This window comes from Nanorana parkeri, unplaced genomic scaffold, assembly GCF_000935625.1.
Source record: "Nanorana parkeri isolate BGI_ZX_2015 unplaced genomic scaffold, ASM93562v1 scaffold3, whole genome shotgun sequence".
Classification (NCBI taxonomy): domain Eukaryota; kingdom Metazoa; phylum Chordata; class Amphibia; order Anura; family Dicroglossidae; genus Nanorana; species Nanorana parkeri.
Window position 1 is genome coordinate 5,803,089 of NW_017306271.1, and position 23,422 is coordinate 5,826,510.

Here is a 23,422-nt window from a genome sequence, read left to right on the forward strand (position 1 = left end):
CAGATGTTCTAATCCATCTCCACTCTATCCAAAACTGACTTCAGTTGCACTTTAAAAAACGCAGGTAAAAACATGCAAAACCTAACAGGGTTATTCACAAAAGGGGGGAAGAGTTTGGAGAAGGCAACAATCTAAGACAACATAGCTGATTTGGAAATATTCTCCAATTCAGCTCACTTTCCAGTTCAGCTATGCTGTCCTAGATTGTTCTCTTCTCCTGCCTTCTCCAAACTCTTCACCCTTTTTGAATAGCCCTGTAAGTCTCTAAATAGTCTGGCTATTCTCATGCTTAGATATGAATGCAGCCTAAGCGTCGCAGTACTTTTTTGTTTTGTTTCATGATAAAAAAATAACAGAGGCCAAAAAGCTCCCAGAGTTCTAAGCCTGCCAATCTGGGTCTGCTTTACTAAACATAAAATAAATAAATATCCCCAATCCCACTGAAAAGGCTGGCAAGCATCTAGGAGACAGCAGCAGTACCTGTTTCAACAAAATGGCACGTGTGTACTTTTAAAAAGCTAGATGGTAATTTCACTGTTTCGGTACAGAGATATATAACCTGCAATATAGGCAGTGTTAAAGAAAGATGCCATAAAACCTGCCACCATTCTATATAAACATATATATCAGCTTCCACCAACAATGCAGTTTATTCCCACCTAATTGTAGGGTTATGAGATTGAAGTCAGAATTAGCCCTTTTTTTTACTAATACAAAATATGTAAACTAAAACTGAGATGACAAATAACATTTTTACATTGTGTTTGTTTAATCGCCCTCAATGCTCATATCTCTATAACCCAGTTCTGGGCTAGAGCCAAAGGGATCTATACATTCCCCAAGCAAGGTGGGAGGCGATGCAAGTGTCCTTCACCTTTCCATGACTACCTCTGACCAGACAGGCACTGCTTGCACTATGCAGTGTATGGATGGTGCTGCCTGTGTCAGACAAATGTATAGTTAAATTACAGACTCTGTACATGCTTCATATATACATGAAGGAAAAAGGTGGGCAACATGAAAACTGCATATGGCTAATGAATTTGCAGTACTTAAAGGAGTCAGTCCACCCACAACTGGTAGGCCAATGCTAACGAGCAGAATAAGAAACTGGTTTCTGTGTTCCTCTAAGTGACTCCAGCAAAATAAAATTTGGCCCTTCTCTGCTGAAGAGGCTATTTCTACCTAATCGGGAGTCCCAGTCTTCCTCCTCTCTATAATGTGATTTTAAAAAACATAGTGAAACCCCGCTACCAAAGCAGGAGGGAGGGCACATTTGGGAACTCAGACATATTTCAGTGCTGGAATCCTTAGCAAATACTAGAAGGGAACTTCAAAGCCTCTCATTTTAGGTGGAACAGTCCTTTAACATCAATGGATTATTCTCTGTCTCCCTTGTTCTGACATAAACCTTATAACACAAGAAGAAGCAAGTCATATCATGGCTGGAACTTAGGTCAGCAATTAGAATGTGTGAGGTCTTTTAATATTTGTCAGTGCAGCAGAAGACAGCAGAGTCACCTACTGTCACATAAGGTATGCATAAGGTATGCACTGGATCCACACAGGTCTACTGCTAGATCTGCACACATTCTCATACACCATACAACATCTAACAAAATACACTTTTTTATCTTTTTTTTTGGTCGGTGTAAACAAGCAAGAAGGAGCTCCAGAAAGTAAACAAATATTTTGTAACATCTACAAAATATAATCCTTATTGGATAAGTAGCTAAAGCTGCCATTGTCTTTGCATTTAATAGGACACATCACTCCTCCATGGCAGCCCAGGCTTCCTCTGCCTTCTGATAGTACTGATTTGCCAGTCTTCCTTTCATAGCTTCCATTGCAGCTTCAGCAGCCTCTGTGTACAAGTCACCTAGATGGAAAAGAGAACATTGTGAGTGTCCAGCACACCATATACTACATTGCTAGGACCTTGCATAAGCAATAATATGATGAAAATGTACAACAAGGAGGAAAAAATATCCTCTAGCTGGAAAGTGAGCTGAATTGGGAGAATTTTCCTATATCAGCTATTTTGGCCTAGATTGTTCCCTTCTACTGCCGTCTCCAAACTCTTTTTGTCAAGGGACTTGAACAAAGCATATATTCTCACCTGATCCCTGCTCCCTAGCAGTCAGCACTCACCTCTCTCCCCATCCGCTCCAGCTGTGATATCTCCCTTAGAGTCATCAAGTCTAATACAGGTAACTAGACATGCATAAGACGTGATGACATCAGCAGTCCTTAGACTGCCGGAGACCAGGAAAATGGAGGGAGCAAGGATCAGATAAGTAAATCTGCTATATTCCATCCCCTAGCCTAGACCAAAACAAACAGTTAACCCTTGCAGTGCAGGAGTAGCCCCACTGGAAGGGTACGATTTGTATTTGCCTGGAGTTGTTCTTTAAGCACAGCCTTACAGAGGAAAGTTACTAAAAATGGTGAAAAACATCAGAGTCTGTCTCCTTCATCGGCCTTTTACTACCTCAGCTAAAATGAAAAAGAGATACGTTTTAGGGGGAAAAAAGTCTCAATTCCTGGACAAATTATGACTCGGTGTTCTTGTTTGTTAGATTTGTCAGTGATTTTCAGTGATAGCATGTCGATCATAAATATATTTACTAGTGTCCCAAAAAGGCTGATGTACTATAAGAAGGTGTGGCAGTGTAAGCCAATACCACGGTGTTAGGTGGCCTCAAAGTCACCCAGGGTTCTCAGCCAGAGGGGCTGAGTGGCTCCAGGAAGACAGTACGTGTACCAGGAGAGAACTGCCTTTTCAGTTATTTCCAGGTTGTCTGGATCATAGTTGGGATCCTGGAGCCAGGAGATTTCTTAGAGCTCTGGGTGGGATGAAATCTCCATTCCTGGGTCCATGCTTTGGTAGTGACCAGCACCTGATTGTGCACCTGTGTACATCCTTCATGAAGAGTGTGCTGGGATGTGTTCAGGGCCCCACCTGTGAGTCAGGAGAGCTCCACCCTGGGGAGTGTTGGAGTTGTGTGTGTGCAGGGAGCACACGGACACAGACCACCTCGGGTGCGCGCTGGACGCACACGGAACAGCCAGGGGTGGCTGGGAGCGGTCAGGAAGGTCGGTGACCCTAGGACCTGCGGTACAGACTGCTGGGAGAGCAGAGTGAGTGCCCATGAGGGGAGAGGTCAGGAAGGTCGGTGACCCTAGGACCTGTGGTACAGACTGCTAAGAGAGCAGAGGGAGGGCTCACGAGGGGTGAGCAAGCGTGAGTGTCTTGAAGCTGTGGAAAGCTACCGAGCGAAGCTAAAAGACTGTCTTATGTTGCTGTTTCAAGCTATTTTGTGTTTGCCCTTTTAATAAACTGCATTCTACTTGATTTACCTGGACTACAGTGGAGTGTCCTTGTTACAAAGGATATCCAAGAGTGCACACCAAATGCCATACTGTTATCGCTAGTTCACACCAGCATTTCGGCCAGCTCACTTTGTGTTGGAGCGGGAGGGAGTGTGGTAGTGCATTGAACTCAATGGCACCGCAGCCACTCTCTCCAGCCGCAGGGGAACACGTGGCCGGAACGCACTGTGGCTGGTGTAAACTAGCCCTTAGTGTGAGGCCTGCAATTTTAGCCAAACTCAGTTTTCTGTACACTGTAAATTAGGAAGTTTCCTAACTTACATCACATTGTTTACCTGACATTTACAAATGTCATATTGTGTTTAACATTGATCAATATAAGATGCATGCTACAATATATGGAGCAGGACAAACAGCAGAGAGGTAAAAATGAAACAAATAGGAGAGAGGTTGGCAGAATAAAGAGGCTTGCCAGAAGAACACAGGAAACTGACTCATGATCAGAAGACAAAGCATGCTACAGCTTAATGATAGTAATTATCGGCTTGGAACACAGCTCTGTAATTTATGCTGACTAAAAGACACCGTCACCTTCCCCTTGCATCTCCCGAAATCCCTCAAAAAAAAACTTCTACCCTCTTTTAAAAATGTAATATAATTAAATAGTGTTCATATTTGGAGAAAACAATCCAAATATGCTGCTAGACCAGCAGAAACAAGCTGACTCAGCTGAACGCGTTTAAGGGGAATTTGTGGAATTATAGTGTTCTTATTTTACCTGATCTTTGTGGGTCTTTCTCCAAATTGTATCCCCCAGTGAGCAGCATTTCAGCTTCTCTAGCCAGCAGTAGATATTTGGGTTCATCTTGGGTGCCATCATATTCTCCCCCTTCATCATAATCAGTCATGTTCAGAGCAGAATTGTACCAGTACAGAGCTTCTTGCCAGTCCTGTTCCCTGTACAGATTTGGTTAAGATATTATTTTCCATTAAGCTACAGATAGCCCATTACATTATCTGGAACTAATATTATCTGGAACAAGGGCAATACAGAGAAATATTCAGCAAATCATTTATGGAATGAAACTAAAAACCAAAAACCAGATTCTTCAAAAGCCATCAAAACACATATTGACCCTGATAGGCCTGGTTATACAGCAGTGTAAAATATATTCATAACATATATGTTACCTGTCTTCTGCAAGATTGAGTCCTGTGTCATATGCTCGAGCAATCTGCATCATAGAAGGACGGTCCCCAGCTTCTGACGCCATCAATAAATAGTTAAAGCCCTTAGTTCTGTTTTCTTCTGTGTCCTTTTTGTAAAGAATATAAAAAAGTAATATAAACAAAGGGGTCTATTGGGCTTTTTTCACATAGCAATGCTATGAGCAACCAATCAAAGTTTACTTTATTGCACCTAAACTAAAGCTGGCAGGGCGGATTTCTCCATCCTAATGTATGGCCAGACTATTGTATTCTGACAGTGACAGATGGGCTAATGTCAGAATGCCTGAACAGTGACTGCAGCTGATTAGCTGAAGTCAGGGCCCGTTCACACCAGATGCAGTGCGTTCCGGCCCGATTCTAGCCAGAACGCACTGCCTCGCATTGCGGGCGGCTCACTTTTTTGTGGGGCAGGAGGGGGCGTGGCGGGACATTGAAGTGAATGGCACCGTAGCCACGCCCTCTGGCCGCAATGCGATCGGCCGCACAGGATCGCAAGACACATTATGCCTGCGGTACAGTGCGATCAAAATAGTGCTTGCAGCATTTTGATTACCTCCTCGTGTCACTTGCCCCTCCCTTTTAGATTGTAAGCCCTCAGGGGCAGAGCCCTCCTTGCCATCTTGTCTTGAATTGTATTGTGCTTGTAATGTCTTCCTTATATTGTAAAGCGCTAAGCAAACTGTTGGCGCTATATAAATCCTGTATGATAATAATAATATTACTAAAATCCCCAGAATTAATCACTAGGAGTATTCATTTATCGTTAAACTGATTTATTAAAAATGACCCCCAGCAGTGGAAAGTATCATGTAATAGCGATCAACTGCACATAATTGAAGCATTGTGGAAGATGAATCACTATTGGAAGCCATTCATGTAGTTTACACAATAAGGAGGCATTTGTTCCATCCATTTGACTGCTGCTCTAAGCAATACATTGCCAGTGATATCTTAGGGTGATTGAACTACTAAATATCACTCTAGTAGCTCTAACAGAAGAGTTTTCTGCATGACCCATTTATTTTCCAGTCCCATCTTAAACCTCCTTATAGCTGAAAGATAAGTATTTTTGTGACTTATAGACCTGTGATCCCTCACAGACCCGTAAGAAATGATTGGGAAGTATTTTATTGCTTTAAAATCTTTATTTCTTCTGCCAGGGAGAAAGAGTCTACAAAAGTTGTGCGGCTCACCTGCCCTTTCCTTTTCTCTCCTCCATTTATTAAAATTGTACTATTACTTCCCACAATGCAAAGCAACCTGTGATTAGAGGATGGGTGAATCCTGTCATTCCTCCACCCATCCTCCAAGCACCAGAAGATCAGCGCTGTAGGAGGAATCCAACGGCACCTGTGGGAGGATTTCTACAATAAACAGCATAAATAAATACAAAATATATCGATTTACACAAAAGCCTTAGCAAAGTGACATAAGATGGGTCTCCAGAACCGAGCTGATCAATCAAATGTTTACATTTCTAGGACAAATTATAATCAAATTGTTTGCTGCATAGATAATTCAGTCACAGAATTTCAGTCACAAGGCAATCTGTGTTTGGAAAGGGCTTTACCTGCACAGAAACTTCAGTCAGGATATGATGGGGCAGCTGAGAGTACATGAGGCCAAGGCCAATAATGGCTTCCAGTTCTCCACAATGAGCAGCATGTTCCAGGTGAAATATAGCAGATTCCTGATCCCAGTCCTGATCCTTCTCACAGAAACGCCCTCCTTCATGGTAACGTACCATTGCCAAGTGAACCTACCATGCAATTAGACAAACAGTTTTAGAACAGTGCAAGTTGATTAGAAGTGGGTTTAAAGTGCATTTCCACTTTTGCAGTCAAATTTCAGAAAACCCCATTATATGTTTGCTATGTGTTCCCATTCACACAGCATGCCTAAAAATATGTTTCTTCGCTTTTAGGTGTGTCTTTGGTGAAAGCCTTTGTGCATATTCCTAGCTACTCTGAGCAGTTTGAGAGAGAAACTATAGTGTAAGACTGAGGGAGAAACTGAGCCTTCTCTCACTAACAATACCTCTAAGGGCTTGTTCACATGATATCATGTCAGATCAGCCTGAACGGACTGCGCACGTGAGAACTGTAGCCAATAAAACACATAGGGATACATTGGGATGCATTTTAAGTGCAGGAGCATACGGATCAGGTCAGCACAGAAACGGACGTCATGTGAACAGGCCCTTAGGCTTTCACCCTTTTTTAGGACAGACAGGGTTCATATCTGGTTTACAAGTGATGATGAGATCTGAGAGACACAGTACACAGGGTTAATAAGAGTAAACATAACTTCCCACAGCCCCCTGCTTAAGATTATACAGGAGGAAGCTAGTTAAGATTGTTAAGCAAGTTAAAAGAGCTTGAAATGTAAGCAGGAATTTTTTTAAAGTTATTCAATGTGAATGGAAACTTGCTACAAATAAAACATTGGTGTTATCCCAATTTGGCTGCAAAAATGAAAATACACTTCCTGTTCTCACTGGAGGACTCTCTGCAGCTACGTCCTGTTTTCTTTGTGTGCTCAGTACAAGTAGAGCCTAGATCTGAGTGATTAGCCCTTGCCAGCTGGAATCTCAACACCTTCCTCCTGTGTGCTCTAAAGCAACACTACAACGTCTGCTTTCAATTCTACCAGGTTTAAATGTAGCAGAAAGTACATGTGCCACCTCTTGGATGTGGATCATGGACCTTTGCACTTCAACTCTCATCTATTCTCAGTCCATGAGGAGCTTACTCTTTGCTTCCTCTCTGCTAACCCCCTACTTGATGACAAACTCCTATTTTGCATCTTTTATTTGGAATATTCTCCCAACAGTCCACAGTGTGCTCATGCTAGGCCTTCTGTATCCTCTCTGTCAACAATCAGGTCCCACTCTTCCTACTCTTGCTTCCCATAGTCCTTAAGCATTTCATGTTCTGGCAACTCTCCTCTTTCCTTCTCAAACCCATGGTCAGCTCTTGCCTTTCATTCCAGTGTTCCTTTCTTGCTTCCACTCCCTGATATGAACAGGTTCCTCTCTGACTATCTATGCCTTCCTGGTCTAGTGTCACTATAGCTGCCATTATGCCTTCCCGGTCTAGTGTCACCATAGCTGCCCTTCTATCTCCGCTATCTACCCCTCCCCATGTCCACAATCCGCAGGAAATTGCTGCAAAGTAAATAGCAAACACTTGCAATATGTTTGCTTCTGGAACCATCTCTTTTGTAATTCCATACTGTATGTTTCAAACGTTTTGATTTTACCTTCCCAAGAATGGACTTTCCAATCTTCTTCTCAAGCACGAGGGCATTAATTCTTTGCACTTCAACCGCAACACAGGATGGTCGATGAATGTGCACACGGGATGCATGAAACTGGTTCCACTTCTCCACAGACACCTGAAAGAATAAAAAAAAAAACAGAAACGTAGTTAAATCCATGGTAGCTATAATATATATTGAAATAAGGGCACAGTAGAATTACAAGACTGCCAGCATGAACTGTATCAGTAAGTACATACAGTAGCATCACATGCTCTACATACAAATGCAACTTGTTTTACATATAGCTTTAATGAACCCTTTCCTGACTAGAGCTTATTGATGCCTAGAAAAAATTTAGCAGCATCAGCATGTTTTGGTTAACTTAACAATCACGCTATGACTGATTTGCCCACCCAAATATATATATATATATTTTTTTTTTTTTAACAACATAAAAGTCATTTATTTGGCACACTGTTTTATGAAAAAATAAATACCTTGATCTGCTTTAATTATAGATGTACAAATGCACACAATATAAAAACAAATTATAATAATAATTATTTTTTAATAATGCAACTGTATCTAACAGTTATTGTATTAAATAGATGGCATCACAGATTAACATTGCAGCCTGAAGATGGCAGTATTGATCTGAAAGAAGAAGGCTTTTTTTTTTTCTTAAGGAAGCCTCCAGCCAACATGTGATTACTATGGGGTCTACTCACAAAGCTGCTGTAGGCAGCCAAGTGAATAACCGACCTGAAGTGAAATGAGCCGAACGCTGTTCGGCTATTCACTTCAGGCTTGTACGGATGATTTCAGCCGTACACCGACTAAAATCAGCCGTACATTGGCTTGCTGCGGCTGGCTTCGGGTCGGCCAAACATGCTCAGCATATAGCTTTTCGGCCGACCCGAAGGGCAGAAGGAGTTCGACTCAGCCGATCCAACATCAGGCTACTCGCTGCTGTTCGTCTATACTCGGCTATTCTGCTCGGTACCTCTGTGGAACCGAACAGAATAGAAAAACAGTTGAAAAAAATAAAATAGAAAATGATTGGGCGGAGCTAGCAGTGACAGTAAGCTCCGCCCAACTGTTTTCTATTAGCCGGGCCTTCTGTCGTCAGAATAAAAAAAACACCATAGGAATGCATAGCTAGATTCCTATTGGCTATTTCACCTTGCAATAGCCAATAGCAAACTTGCTATTGCACCCGCCCTCTGCTGCTGTCAATCACTAGAAGGGGACCTGATGGAGAACTTCAGGTCCACCCTGCTGATTGACAATTTTAATTCTGACGGCAGCCAACGGCTCCGATGTCAGAAGAAAAAATAAACAAAAGACAACAGAGCAGGGAAAGGTTTACTGTGCTCGATTGAGCAGAATAAAACTTTCCAGGAGAAAGTGTTTCTCTCCTGGGTGGCCGGGAGCCGCTATCTAGCGGGAGACTCCTGGAGCGTCAAGGAGAGTTGGGCTGTCTGAAGATCAGCGTCCCTGGTTACCTGGTAACCAGGGACGCTGATCTGTCTGTGCAAGTGGCCGGAGTCCAGCAGTCAGTAGCAGGCTGTCAGCCAGCCAATGGCCGGCCATTCGGCCAGCTTCGGCTTCCACCGCGGCTCAGTCGAGCCGAAGCATTTGCCTTCGGCTCGACTGAGCCCCTCGGCCAACTTCGGGAGCTGTACGGGCTATAGTGAATAGGTTCTGAGGTCGAAGCTAGCCGAAGGATCTAGCCGTAGCTTCGACTGATCCTTCGGCAGCTTTGTGAATAGACCACTATATTAGAGCTTACATAGCGATCACATGATTTGAATCACTCTGATTGGTTATTGATCATTAGTGGGAGCATCGACAAATAAGAGTCATCAGTTGCACAAACTGTTGGCTGCTTGCTTTCAAAGGGGAAGAGGTTTATTAACATATCCTCTGCAGGAAACTGTAGACTTGAGCATGTATGATACATAAAACCTTGTGGCTACTGCTAAAGGAATTCCGTACTGAGAGAAATATCGAAGCGACTGTAATTGCTGATCCAATGACATCAATACTTTTAAAGTAAGACTACATTCACACATGAGCGGTTTTCAGCGCGTATTTGTACATAGGGAAACGTGCTAAACATAAAAAACATTGCATTCCAATGTACACTGTTTAGACTATTGCGGCACCTGCGCGGTACGAAACCGCGCATCCCACGAAATAGTGCACAAGTGATTTTAGGGGCAGATTATGCATGTTGTAAAACATTGTGCGTTTTCGTGCCGCCCGTGAAATGCAAACGCCATATGTGAATGGAGCCTTACTGACCTAGAACATGTATTCACATCAGGTGTTTTGACCTCACTTGCGGCATGCTTGTTCCAGGTCAGTGATTATAAAAAAACTGAAGGTGGAGACAGCCAGGCAGAATACATTTTAAAAAGAAGATAAGCAATGACAGCCTATATGTTTATACATTTTTATAAATTGATATAATTTTTGCTCACCCCTTGCTCTAGTGCAGGGGTGCCCATAAGGTCGATCGTGATCTACCAGTGATAGCTAAGCGATCACTGGTAGATCGCGATGTCCTCTCCTCCCGCGGCTGAAGTGCTTCTTTTACTTCTCCTCGGATCCGATGCTACCTCTACCCGGGAGAGCAGGGGGGATCCAGAGGAGAAGACGAGCCCCCGTGTGCGTGGCCGAGCGGCAGAGGATCGGTACATATCAGTGATATGTACCAATCCTCTGTGCAGGACAAACACTGGAGCGATCAGCTGATCACTCCAGTGTTTGTAAATAACTGGGGACATATAGTACTATGTGTCCCCAGTTATGAATGAACAGGATGTGATTTACATCACTTCCTGTTCATTCATGAGTTTCTCAATGGGGAGAAGCACTCTGTACAGAGGCTCCTCCCCATTCAGAAACTGGATGACAGTAAAATATTTTCTGAATGCCTCTGTACTTTCCATTCATTTAGAATAGAGGCTGCAGAAAAAGAGATTGAGGACTTGTGTCCTCAATTTCTTTTTCTATTTTAGAAGGGAAATATTAGGGGGCTGTTTAGAGAAGAAGAGTTAAAAAAAATAAATTAATAAAAAATAAGAAATAAAAAAAATAAAATAAAATAGTAAAATAAAAAAAAAATCCTGGAGGCAGGGCGCTGGGTGACATCACAAGCCTGTTGGGGGGGGCACAGGTTTTTCTTGCCTTGGGCGCAAAAGGAGCTGGCTACCCTCCCGCGGTGCTCGTGCGGCTGAATGTGTCAGATGCTGCAGATGGAAAGGGGCAGGTCACCTCTCCCCCTGTGCATTGTCGCCCACATGAGCACCACGGGAGGACAGGACACTGTGGTCCTTATGACACACTTGAATTTAACGCCGGCCGACTCCCTGCCTTCAGGGGCTTGAGGGGGTGTGGGGTTGTATTGAAGTCAATGGCATGGCAGCAATATCCCCCGCCCACAGTACGATCGCCCACACCCGGAACGCAGGCACATTAGTGCTTGCAGCATTTTTGCGGATCGCACTAGACTGGAACGCAGGCACTAATGTGCCTTGGTTCCGGGTGCAGGCGATCGCACTGTGGGTGAGGGACCTGCCTGCGGTGCCATTGACTTCAATGCACCGCCACGCCCCCTCCCGCCCCTGAATGCAGCAGTTTTTTCGTTGGTAGATCTCATTAAGCTCGTCATTTGAAAAGTAGATCTCCAGACGAAAAATTGTGGGCGCCCCTGCTCTAGTGAATAGCCTAAAAACTTGTCAGTGGTCAAACCTTAGCCCACTATTAAAAACTAAAAAAAAAAGCATTTGCATTTACATAGATTTTAAGTATTGTTAAGTGTCTCAATGGTACCATAGCAACATTATTTTATCTGCTTAAGTTTTCAGTTCAGCCTCTGCCACAACTATTCTTGCTTGGGTCATGTACGGTAACATAATCCACCAACAATGAACTCTTTACGAGGATCAGTGGCCCTGACTTCCTCATTCAGCAAAAATTCAAAACAAAAGTAACAGCCACAGCTTAAAGGGGTAGACATATTTGCCGATATATTTCACCGATGGATGGTCAAATATAGGCAATAACGGCATGTTTTTATCTAGTGATGGCATATCACCTGATACTACCCTTTAAAGGTATACATCTTTATAGTCTATTACTGTACACATACACACACAGAGGCAGCACAACTAACATTAAAAAGCTTTACATGCTTTACATTACATGCTTTTGGTAAATCTAAGGGTCTGTGTTAATGGGCTTTGGGTTTGTGTTGGTGGCATTAGTTTGAGACACTTCTGATATCATTCAGAATTCACTGGCAGATGCATCTGACCTGCAGTTGCCTCTTTCTGACCCTGCATTTGGCCTGCTTCGAGTGAGTTTTGCATTCCCCTACACTTGTACAGGAATGCAAAACCTGCTTGAAGTGAACAAAATCTCAATCGACACAGGCCCTAAGAAAGATTGTAGAATCAGATTGTAGCACTAGCCCCTCCCTTTTAGATTGTAAGCTCTCACGGGCAGAGCCCTTCTTACCATCTTGTTTTGAATTGTATTGTGATTGTAATGTCTTCCTTATATTGTAAAGCGCTGAGCAAACTGTTGGCGCTATATAAATCCTGTATAATAACAATAATAATAGCATGTTTGGCAAGCTTTACTTTAAAGGAGAATTATGAGGCGAGTGATTTTCACTCAGCCTCATAATCTGAGCCGACCTGTGACAATGAAACTGTCACAGGTCGGCTCAGTAGATTGGGAAGTGAGCGAACATATACCGTCGCTCGCTCACTTCTCGATCTATCCCTGCAGAGAGCCGTGATTGTCACTCACGGCTCCCTGCAGTGATTCTCCCCCCCCTCCCCTGTCCGATCCTCCAGCGCTGACTGGAGGAACAGACGGGGGAGGGGGCGGGCACAGCTGGCTCTGCCTCTGGATAGGCAGAGCCAGCTGTCAATCACGCAGCTGGGTGGATCCAGACAGAATTGTCGGGATCCGTTTCGTCTGCGGCGTCTCAGCATAGCTGAGCTTTGGGTCACGGGAGAACGCTAGTTTGTGTTCTCCCGTGACCCTTAAGAGAACTATGGGGATAAGCCCTGACCCCATAGTTCTCCTTTAAGGAAGAACACAGTTGTAATAAATTACCAGTAAATAAGAAACTTTCTAATCATCATTGATTCCTCCCACATGTAATACAGTATGTAGTACACAGGGAATATGTGCACGCACATGGAAATGGCTATATGGCCAATTGCTACTTAGAATGCCAAATGTATTTTAAAAAATAACACAACCCTAAAATACAAAGTAGCCTCCGTTGCTACTTTGCTGAACATTAGTTTGTACATATATAAAAGCACATACTACTCATGCATAGCCACTCGCATAGAAAACCAAGATAACAGCAACTTCAATTTTCATCTTGAAGTTTAGACCTTTAAATTTAACCTGTAATATTTATGAAGAGCAAATGGTGAAAAAAATAATCATACGCAGAGGTTACAACCAGTCAGGGCCGGCGCAACCGCAAGGCAAGTCAAGCGGCCGCCTGAGGGCGCTGAAGGGGTGAGGGCGGAAAAAACAGGGCATTTTGACAAGTAATTGTACTTGTCAAAATGCCCCGATGCTTGCGCTATGTTTTTTTTCTTCACTTACCTTCGGTGCGGGAGGGCAGCAGCGAGTCAGCGCTGGTCCGGTGGGAGGAGCTCCAGGTGGGGTCCTAATTTAGCTGGCCGGCGACTGCCAAAGGATCCTGACACGCGCGGCACAGCTAAGTTAGGACCCCACCTGGAGCTCCTCCCACCGGACCAGCGCTGACTCGCTGCTGCTCTCCAGCACAGCGCTGACTACAACCTCACCAGCGAGACACCTTCATCGAGCAGTAAGTGAGGGCAAGGGGGGTACCTATTAAGAACTAATGATTATTAGCAGGTGATAATAGTACATCTATTGTCTGCAGTGTGTACTCTATATGTACTACAATGATCTTCTGCTAATATGAATGGATTAAATGATCCATAGTACATAATATGTACATAACATGTAGTTGTACTACGGATCATTTAACCCATTCATGTTAGCAGAGGATGTTAGCAGAGGATAATTGTAAATCTATTGTCTGCAGTGTATACTCTATATGTAGTACATATATACAGTACACATTCCCAATACATTGCCGGCAATAGATTCACAATTATCCCCTGCTAATATTAATGGTTTAAATGATCCATAGTACAACTACATGATATGTACTATAGATCATTTAACCCATTCATGTTAGAGGATAATTGTAAATCTATTGTTGCAGTGTACTCTATATGTAGTACGTAGTACATGTACGTTACACACGCCCACTACACTGCAGCAATAGATTTACAATTATCCCCTGCTAACATGAATAGGTTAAAAGATCCATAGAACATAATAGTACATAATATGTAGTTGTACTACGGATCATTTAACCTATTCATGTTAGCAGGGGATAATTGTAACTCTATTACTGCAGTGTACTGGACGTGTGTGCTGTATATGTACTATGGATCATGATTTAACCTATTCATGTTAGCAGGGCAGAATTGTGAGCGCCTCCCACAAGCTGAGCACCGAGACGCAATGCAGCGATCCTGCCCAGCGACGACTACGAGAGGCACCGCGTGAGGCAACAGGGATCGGCGTGAAACGGTGAGTGAGGGAAGCTGGGACGGGGCTGGCTGTAAATCTATTGCTATAGTGTACTGGACGTGTGTAATGTATATGTATTACATATATACAGCACACACCTCCACTACACTCCAGCAATAGATTTACAATTCTCCCCTGCTAACATGAATAGGTTAAATCATGATCCATAGTACAGAACATGTAGTTGTACTATGGATCATTTAACCAGTTAGTGTTAGTGAATAGGGAGTGCAGCTAGTGTTAGTGGAAAGGGAGTGCGGTTAGTGTTAGTTTATGGTCCTGCTCAACATATGCACCTTCGCCTGTGTAGGCAAAAATCCTTGCACCGGCCCTGCAACCAGTGAAACCTCAAATCAGATCGGTTAGTAGATCAGGATTTACAACAGGAGCTATGCGCAATTTTTGACTTTTCCTGTAAAGCTGAGATTATGTGGATTTCACTGAAGGTAACCTCTAATGAATTTTTACATCATATGCAAAGTAAGAATTACCCAGGTCAGTGTCAGGTTCACACTAAGATAAAATGCATGTTGAAATTTAACAAGTACAAATGAACCAACCTGAATAATTGTTCAAGTGACTCTTTTGATAAAATTAGATGCCAATAAAAGTGAACCCTGCAAACAAGATAGTAAATACTTACCTCTCCGGCACCGTTGTAATGAAGAGAAACCACCATGTGAAGACTCTTTAGAAAAACAACACTTCAGATGACCGTTTTCTTGTCCCCAACTGTGCTCAGTGGTTCCTTCTGCCAACCCCTACATCACCACCATGTCTTGTAGTGGCATTGGGGTCAGCAGGAATAACCACTGAGCACAGTGGGGAACAAGCAGAGAAACAATCCTGGAAGTGTCAGTTTCAAAAGAGTCTTCAGGTGGTGATTACTGTTCATTACAATGGTGCAGAAGAGGTAAATATTTACCATCTACCTTGGAGAGAACACTTTTATTTGCAGTTTTATTCTAGTGACAGTAGCTTTCAATATGTATACTGTGTTCGCAAAACAAATTACATGTTTGGGCAAAGATACGCTATGTACCATGCAACCAACTGGAGGCAATGTTGTTGTTTTTTTTAGTACGACAGTATGACAGTAAGTAAACTGCAACAACCAATCAGATTATTTCTGATTGGTTGATATGAGTATTAGCCATTCCTAGATAGATAGCTGAACAATATTCATAGGAATCTGCATTGTAAAGTCATGCATTTATCAAGATACTAGTTATCAGATAAGCGCCCATCCAATCATGTGCAATCAACACAACAATGATGGCACTGATAAGTAACATAGACGCCACTCATTGCTAAATTTGGTAGGGAGTCATGCAGAATCACCAGTTTGTTCCGGGGGCTGTTTTTAGGATTCACATATGCCTTATTTAATGGAGATTTGCTCTAGTTGAAGAAAAGAAATTGGAAACAAAAAGATGTATTATGTGATGAACACATTAAATAAAACAGCAGTACTGGCCTTATTCTGTATTGCCACCTTCTAATATTACAGATAGGGACACATTCAAACACCAATCTGCTTCAACAATCTGAAGCATATGCCCTTCCATTTGAAGTCTGAAATTTATGGCATTCTCGTGAAAATAAATTTTTGAATATGCATAGAAAGCCGTAATGGGACAATTGACTCAAATTATTCTATATAGAATGCCTTCTTGAAAGAGTTTTTTTTTTCTGGTAACCATATTTGTCTAAAAGGAAAAAACACATGTCCTGTCCTAAAGATTACTCCAGGTAAGATATTTCCTCTCATGTGGCATTACATCAGAGAAAAGACATGATAATAACTTTCCATGGTTGGTGTTTTAGTTGGAAATGTTAGAGATCTATAAAAAGGTCCAAGGGTGGTCATAGATCGGAAGATATATCCCTGTGAATGACAGGCGGGGAGATATCTGCCCATCCTGGAGGAAGTCATTGGTACCAGCTGCGATAACTGTCTGACAATGACAGCAGCTCATGCCCATTCATTTCCTTAATCACATAGGAAGTGAATAATTGGGCCTGCTGCAGAGAGCTTTACTAATCAATTAAAAAATCATCCTGCACAATAAGGAATGTCTCTGTTCTTTATTGCCACCTAGGCGAGTAGAAATGGGACTCAAATAGCTTAATTTGGACCGTTAATGGACAGGCTTAGGAGACTCTATCAGGGCAAGCGGGTACAATTGGTACACACAGGAAGTGCAGGCACCCAGAGGTTTCTGCAGCAGCCTCCCAAACCCCTCAGTCATAGCTGAACCTTGGTCAGCTCCCACACTCTAGCCAACAGGAAGGTGGTGGATGCTCTGGAGGCTGGTGCAGGTAGATGCAAGCACTTCAAATGCCTGCACCCAATGTCTGCAGCAGTTTTTTTTTTTCGCCCCCTGACAGAGTCTTTCTCAAAAAGCTAGCCTGGAAATAATAAAATTAAGGAACATATATGACAATAATTAAAACTGAAAATGGCTACAATTACTTTGAAGCAGTACTGCTGTTTTAAGGATTAAAGCCCAAATCTGGGCTGCTGTTAAATTTACCCAGACAGTGAGGTTCACCCTAATTGCACGAGTTAAATGTTCATGTGGCTAGGACGGAAAGGAATAAGCACAAAATATTCCCTTATTCCTCACTTACCCAGGCTTCCTCCTCTCTGTGTGACTGGTCTCCTGAAGCCATTTCACTTCACAGTGGTGTCACCTGGTGAGTGTCACCCGCTACGGCCACTGAGCATGCGTTATGATGTCCGTGGTGTGATGTTATGTCATGTACTTCACTGCCGGTGGTCATCTTGGTGATGGACGCCGGCAAAGAGAGGAGGGGAAATTGATCCGGCGGGATCGGGTATGCCACTGGGTCCCCCCTTTCTCGTGCCACGGTCAAGCTCTCAGTCCATGACCAAGTGCCTGACTTTTAAGAGGGGACGACACCAAAATGACTGTCATGTTGATGTCACCCCCACTGGTCACTCGGTGCGGGCCAGAACCCCCCCCTGGTGACGCCACTGCCTGGCTGGTCGCAGCTCTACAACGTCACATAAAATGCAGATCTTCAGTCATGCATTGTACAGTAGGACGGCAAGGGTTTGCCCAAGTCCCAGAGAGATCCAGCTGCCAGAGGAGTAAGGTAAGTATTTGCACTTAATCCTTTCCCTCCTAGCCAAATAAGCATTTAACCCATGCTGTGCAGGGGGAACCCCACTGAATGGGTAAACTTAACAAAAGGCCAGAGTTGGACTTTAAAAAAGCAGATAATGGTGAAATGATAAGGGTAGAGAAAGACTATAGAAGAAATATAAATTCACTTCTGCATACCTTGCCAAAGCTGTCTTCAGACTCTGATTCCAATCTTCTCCGGTTATAATTTGCATGAACCTGATGGATGTAAAAATTCTGTGTTTGTCAAAGTGGCATCAACACTAAACTTTCTTCTTGTATACATTACATAATGGTCAATAGTGAGGATTTAGCCACACAAATACACACCCTTTAATACATAGGCTATGATGAGAAAATTGACTCTTATGGCACTTGGTTGTGTATGGAAATTATTATGAAAAACAAGAGGGAATATTTCCATGTTGGCTAACATCATCTAAGTTTACCTTGACATCCAACTGAACTTTCATTTTAAATTAAAAAGGTCTTACAATTCATTTTAGAAAACAGCCACGGCCTAGTAGAAAAGCCTGTCCTCTGCTGCCATGTGGCAGAGAAGAAACCCTTGCTCTCTGTGTGAAAGCAGTGGTCTCTCTGCAGAGGGTCCAACACACCTACTGTTGAGTCAGAGCCAATAAGCAGGATGCATGGTGGGGGATTTATCCATGTTTCACTCGAGTACCTTTACCCCCCGTTGAAAGGTCTAAAGGCCATGGCTGGTTTTAGGATACACTTATGTATTTTTTTGATAACCCAGAAGAAATCAACCAGAATTCTTCTTTAACTGCTCTAAAAAAAAGTAACTTGATGGACTACTATGAGATATTGCATTTTGGCTATTTTTTCTTTTTATGGCTATATGGAAAATACCTAAAAATGCAAGATCATAAGGACTGACTCAAAACAAATCAGCGATTTGTGGCACTCGGCACAGGACAATGTCATGCTGCTTCAAAGGCTTCAACAGTTTGAAGAAACGAGTATGCAGATCAGAAGTTTTGAACTGACTTTGTGAATGTTATGTACGGAGGATGGAGACAGCCAAGCCAAACTAAAATACTCCTATGTGAATTTTTTGTATCTGCCAGCTCTATCCAACCACATTTTTTCATTCATAAACCTCTGCCAGACAGCACAACCAGGACAGTGACACCAGATAGCCTTTTAGAGTACCGTGCATCTGTGCCCACGTGGACTATTTTTTTTTTACACATTCTTAACAAGCAGCATAAACAAGCCTTTCCTGACCTCTCTCATTGCTTGTAATGTGAAGATCACTACAAAGACTCTAAAGTCAGTTTCAAACAGCTTGGAGCACATGCTGAATGTTTACATTAGAGGGCTGCCAGGTTGCTGAGATTCTGGGGGTTCCAGTCTTCCTTACTAATACTAAAAGAAATTATGTCTGCGCTGCTGTTGGAGATTTACTCTCACTTCCTGTTTGGTGACACCGTTGTCACCCTAACAGTAAAGGTGGAAATCATGGCGCAGTCGAGAGCAAAAAAACCTAATATGGTGTTTAAACCTTTCCCACGCTATTTTTTTGGCTCAACGTACACTTCAAAGAAGAAATTAATCAAAAAGTGAAGATATGCTTTGTTATAGGGAACATTTGTTAATTGGGCCTAAACAGTACCAACAAAATGTACCTTTGGTCTTGAATTTCTCCTGACAAATAGCATTGCACTTCATGGAATGTGAAGGTGCATTAGTACTCCTGTGCCTACAGCTTCATAGCTGTATATCTGTAGTGAGAGATCCCAGGCACTGGTATTGTCACTACTGTGCTGCTCACTGTTGTCCTTGCTGAAGACTCTGACATGAGGAAGCAAAGCCCTCCTGCCTCTACCAAGATGGCTGCCTCCACACAGAGACACAGTGCAAAACAAGGCATAGTAAGTCAGTAATGGGGAAAACCTCAGCTTCAGGTAGACCACAGGCAATACTAATGACTAGTCCTTTATCCTCTGCCTGCCTTTTTTTTTGGGCACAGCTTCCAGAGTTCAGTTCCCCTATAAGGGTTAAGGCTGTGTTAGGGCAGAGATTGAGGAATCCGTTTAAGGTACAGGTATGGAAGGGTTAAATGTCAGATCATTACTTGTAACAGTATCTGTAATTTCAGTATAGTATCAGTGATGTATCAGGATTTTACTGATATACAATAATCATTCAACAATCTTACTCGATTCTCCATTTCATCAGATTCGCTTCTCTTTTCACTGGGACAGCCGCTGTCACCGCCATTTTCTGAATCCTACAAAATGTAAAATGAAGTTGTTGAAGTCTATAAAAACAAATACATTTGTTTTTTTTACTAGAAAAGAAGACAGAAAATAGGTGGGACATACTCTGTGGTTATCCAGACTGTTATCTTCATGTACCAGATTATCAACTTCATTGAAAATAGGCCATCCTATACAAAGAAAAAAATGCTCAGTTTTAAAACATATCATTTAGAAAGCTCTAGGTGTTAAAAACAAATCAAAAGGCTACCTATTTACCATAGACCAGGAGTAGGCAACCTCAGCAATCCAGCCGTGGTGAAACTACAAATTTCATCATGACTCTGCAAGTCATAATAAGAGCCTTGCAATATCTCATGAGACCTGTAGCTCCACAACAACTGAAGTGCTGACATTTCCTCTCCATGCCATAGACGATGACTGAGGAAGGACTTGAGAAATAAAAATAGAAGATGATATTAGTGTCAGCGTAGCATATACAAATTTGGATATATTTTAAAAACTATGCTAGTGATTACATCCTAACTGCAAATGAAATGTTCAATAAAGTTGATCTATTTAGAAAAGACGGAAGCGTGAATTCAGGTTTAGAGCTCTCACCATCAGTCCAAGAGGAATATATGATGCTGATGGATAATAAAACCAGGACACTGAAATTTACATCATGCAGAAATATCTGTCCATCAGCATATCTATAGACCTAGAATGTAGGCAGGCCTAGTAACATTAAAGAGCAGTATGCCCCCCTGCACTCCTTACAGCGTCTCTGGCCAGAATCACAATGATGGTGCTTGCAGTGATACTCACGGATGGCACCGTGCACATCAAACAGCAAATGAACAGGAATCACCAGCACTCAGTGGAAAATGTTCAAATGATAAAGACAATGTAATTGGACAAGTCGTCATACATGTCGCAATAACTGACATTTCGGGGCCATGCAGGGACCCTTCATCAGGGCAACAATGTAACAATTGTTGCCCTGATGAAGGGTCCCTGCATGGCCTCGAAACGTCGGTTATTGCAACATGTATGAAGACTTGTCCGATTAAATGTTACATCGCTGCCCTGATGAAGGGTCCCTGCGTGGCCCCGAAACGTCGGTTATTGCAACATGTATGAAGACTTGTCCTATTAAATGGACTTTATCATTTGAACATTTTCCACTGAGTGCTGGTGATTCCTGTTAATTTGAGGCCTGGTAACATGACATTTCCACTACTTTTTATTTTTTGCTGTTGTTTGCTACAAATTTAAATTGTACTCCCAAGTGCTGTTATTGAAGTGGTCAAGGTGCCTTTTTTCCAGAAAAATTATTCTGTTTGCATTCGTGCTTTGGACTAAATTCAGTCCTTACAGCTACAATAGCTCTGATATTTGTAAATATTTAGATGTGATACCAGGTTTCACCTACAGATGGCTCTGCAAGACAAATTTGGAATTCAAAACGCAACGAAATGGGAGGAAGAGTACAAGAAGAGAACTCTCCAAGAAGAGACCAATCTAAAGCCACTGGAAAGTCTTTTAAAGTGACACTAAACTCTAGAGTTAAATTGTAAAACCGCATTCAAGTGCCTTAATGCTTCCTATTTGTGTATCACTCAGCTGTAGACCCTCAAATCATCTCTGAGTTTGAGCTGACAGGGTGGATACTTTTGTTCCCCTTGGTCCCAGAGTGTGTTGTATACTAAGCACTGCTCCTGTGATGGACTACAACAGCGGTTCTCAAGCTGTGGGTCGCGACCCTGTCAGGGGGTTGAATGGCGATCTGCCAGGGGTCAGATAGCGGCTCCCGGCCGCCCGGGAGAGAAACACTTTCTCCCGGAAAGGTTTACTCTGCTCGATCGAGCAGAGTAAAGCTTTCCCTGCGATTTTGTTTTTTGTTTTTTTTTTCCTGACATCGGGGGCTGCCGTAAGTCAGAAAAAAAAAACTGGACTACAATCTCAATACAAAGTAGTAAACTAACCATGAGATTGTATTCCATCATGGGATTGATCTTGGAGCAGTGGCTACTTTACAACACACAGGGCCATGGAGAACAAAAGTAGCCACCTTGCAGAAGGAAGGACAGTATCAGCACAAACTCAGAGATGATTTGAGGATCTACAGCTGAGTGATACACAAATAAGATACATTTTTGTCAATAGTTAGGGCTTGTTCACACTGAAAGCGTGTGCGTTTCAGAGCGGCAGCTGCTGGAACGCAATGAGATCTCTGAGAAACGTCTCCTTGCGTTTTGGGGCTGGAGGGGGTGTGGCGGTGCATTGTATTCAATGGCACCGCTTCCACGCCCCCCGCCCACAGTGCGATCGTACGCCTGGCAAAACTTTGCCAGTGTTCCATTCCGCTGCAAACGCAAAAAATAGGACAAGCCCTATGTGTGAACAAGGCCTAAAGGTAAATGAATACATTTTTAAGATTTAACCCTGAGTTTAGTGTCACTTTAAAGTGCTGTAAGTACTTACCTTATATGATGTCTCTTGACCTGAACAGCTTCTTCCTTCCACTCATTTTCCGCAGTCCCTCCAGCGCTGGTGTCGGTCTCTGATCCACCGCAGACTCCTCGGGTTCTGTACGAAGTGCGTGCTCCCAGCTGCCTCCATCCAGCTTCAGCATTGCTCTCCTCCTCTCCCCTTCGATGGTCTGGACTGCACATGCGCACGCCCACCCTTCCTTCTTCACAGCGTTTGGGAACCTGGACTTCTGCTGCCAGGAGCGAGCGTTGCTGACACACGTAAGATTGTTGGTGCTGTCCAACTTTTTTTTTAAATATTGGGGCATATATACAGTGGGGCAAAAAAGTATTTAGTCAGCCACCAATTGTGCAAGTTCTCCCACTTAAAAAGATGAGAGAGGCCTGTAATTGGCATCATAGGTAGACCTCAACTATGAGAGACAAAATGAGAAAACAAATCCAGACAAATCACATCGGCTGATTTGGAACCAATTTATTTGCAAATTATGGTGGAAAATAAGCCAAAAAAACAAGACTTTAATTCTACTTTGATGCTATAGGGTGATTTTATGCCACATAATCATACCTTTAGGGGAACCTCCGCAGAGAGAAATATGCGGGTTGCCACTGCTGATCTATCCTTCTGCAAATCCTAATTGTTTGGCTGTCATGCTGATCCAATCGCCGTTACTGACCCTGAACAAGTTCTGACTTTGTTTAGACAATTCTTCAGTCTGAGAATTAGTATGATAGCACAGCAACTTGCATTATTTTTATTTAGAAGGACTCAAGACTCACTTACAACTAATTGGATCTCCCCGTGTGACAACCAGCACCTCTGATTGCCTGAGGAGCTTGTTATTTTGAAGAAGAGGAGAAACTGTCAAGTAATTGGAAAAAAAGCTTGAAGCTGTGAGCAATGCTTGCTTTTATCAAGCCAGCTATGATGAGATCTGCAACTGCAGTTTTTTATGTAATAAAGACAGCTGAAGGACATGGCACAGTGATTATTAGGTTTCTCAGAAAATAAATTAATTTTACCTGCCACAACCTTGAACCGTAATACCTGAAC

At 42.7% G+C, this 23,422-nt stretch overlaps 1 protein-coding gene across 3 annotated transcripts in view; it reads right to left on the bottom strand.

Annotated features, from left to right (window-relative positions):
- Positions 1–1,457: 1,457 nt before the first annotated feature.
- The window catches only part of EEF2K (eukaryotic elongation factor 2 kinase), a 61,383-nt gene continuing 39,418 nt past the window's right edge, over positions 1,458–23,422 (bottom strand). For 2 of the 3 annotated variants that reach the window (XM_018568090.1, XM_018568018.1), the window contains 8 exons: positions 20,000–20,064; positions 19,834–19,905; positions 17,808–17,867; positions 7,825–7,959; positions 6,134–6,322; positions 4,525–4,649; positions 4,112–4,290; positions 1,458–1,879 (listed from right to left, as the gene is read on the bottom strand). In XM_018568090.1, coding sequence (XP_018423592.1) covers positions 1,770–1,879; positions 4,112–4,290; positions 4,525–4,649; positions 6,134–6,322; positions 7,825–7,959; positions 17,808–17,867; positions 19,834–19,905; positions 20,000–20,064 — 935 coding nt within the window. In that variant the 3' untranslated portion in view covers positions 1,458–1,769. Of the gene's footprint in view, positions 1,880–4,111; positions 4,291–4,524; positions 4,650–6,133; positions 6,323–7,824; positions 7,960–8,807; positions 8,817–17,807; positions 17,868–19,833; positions 19,906–19,999; positions 20,084–23,422 lie in introns of all 3 variants that reach the window. The other variant, XM_018568158.1, reaches the window with a different exon arrangement.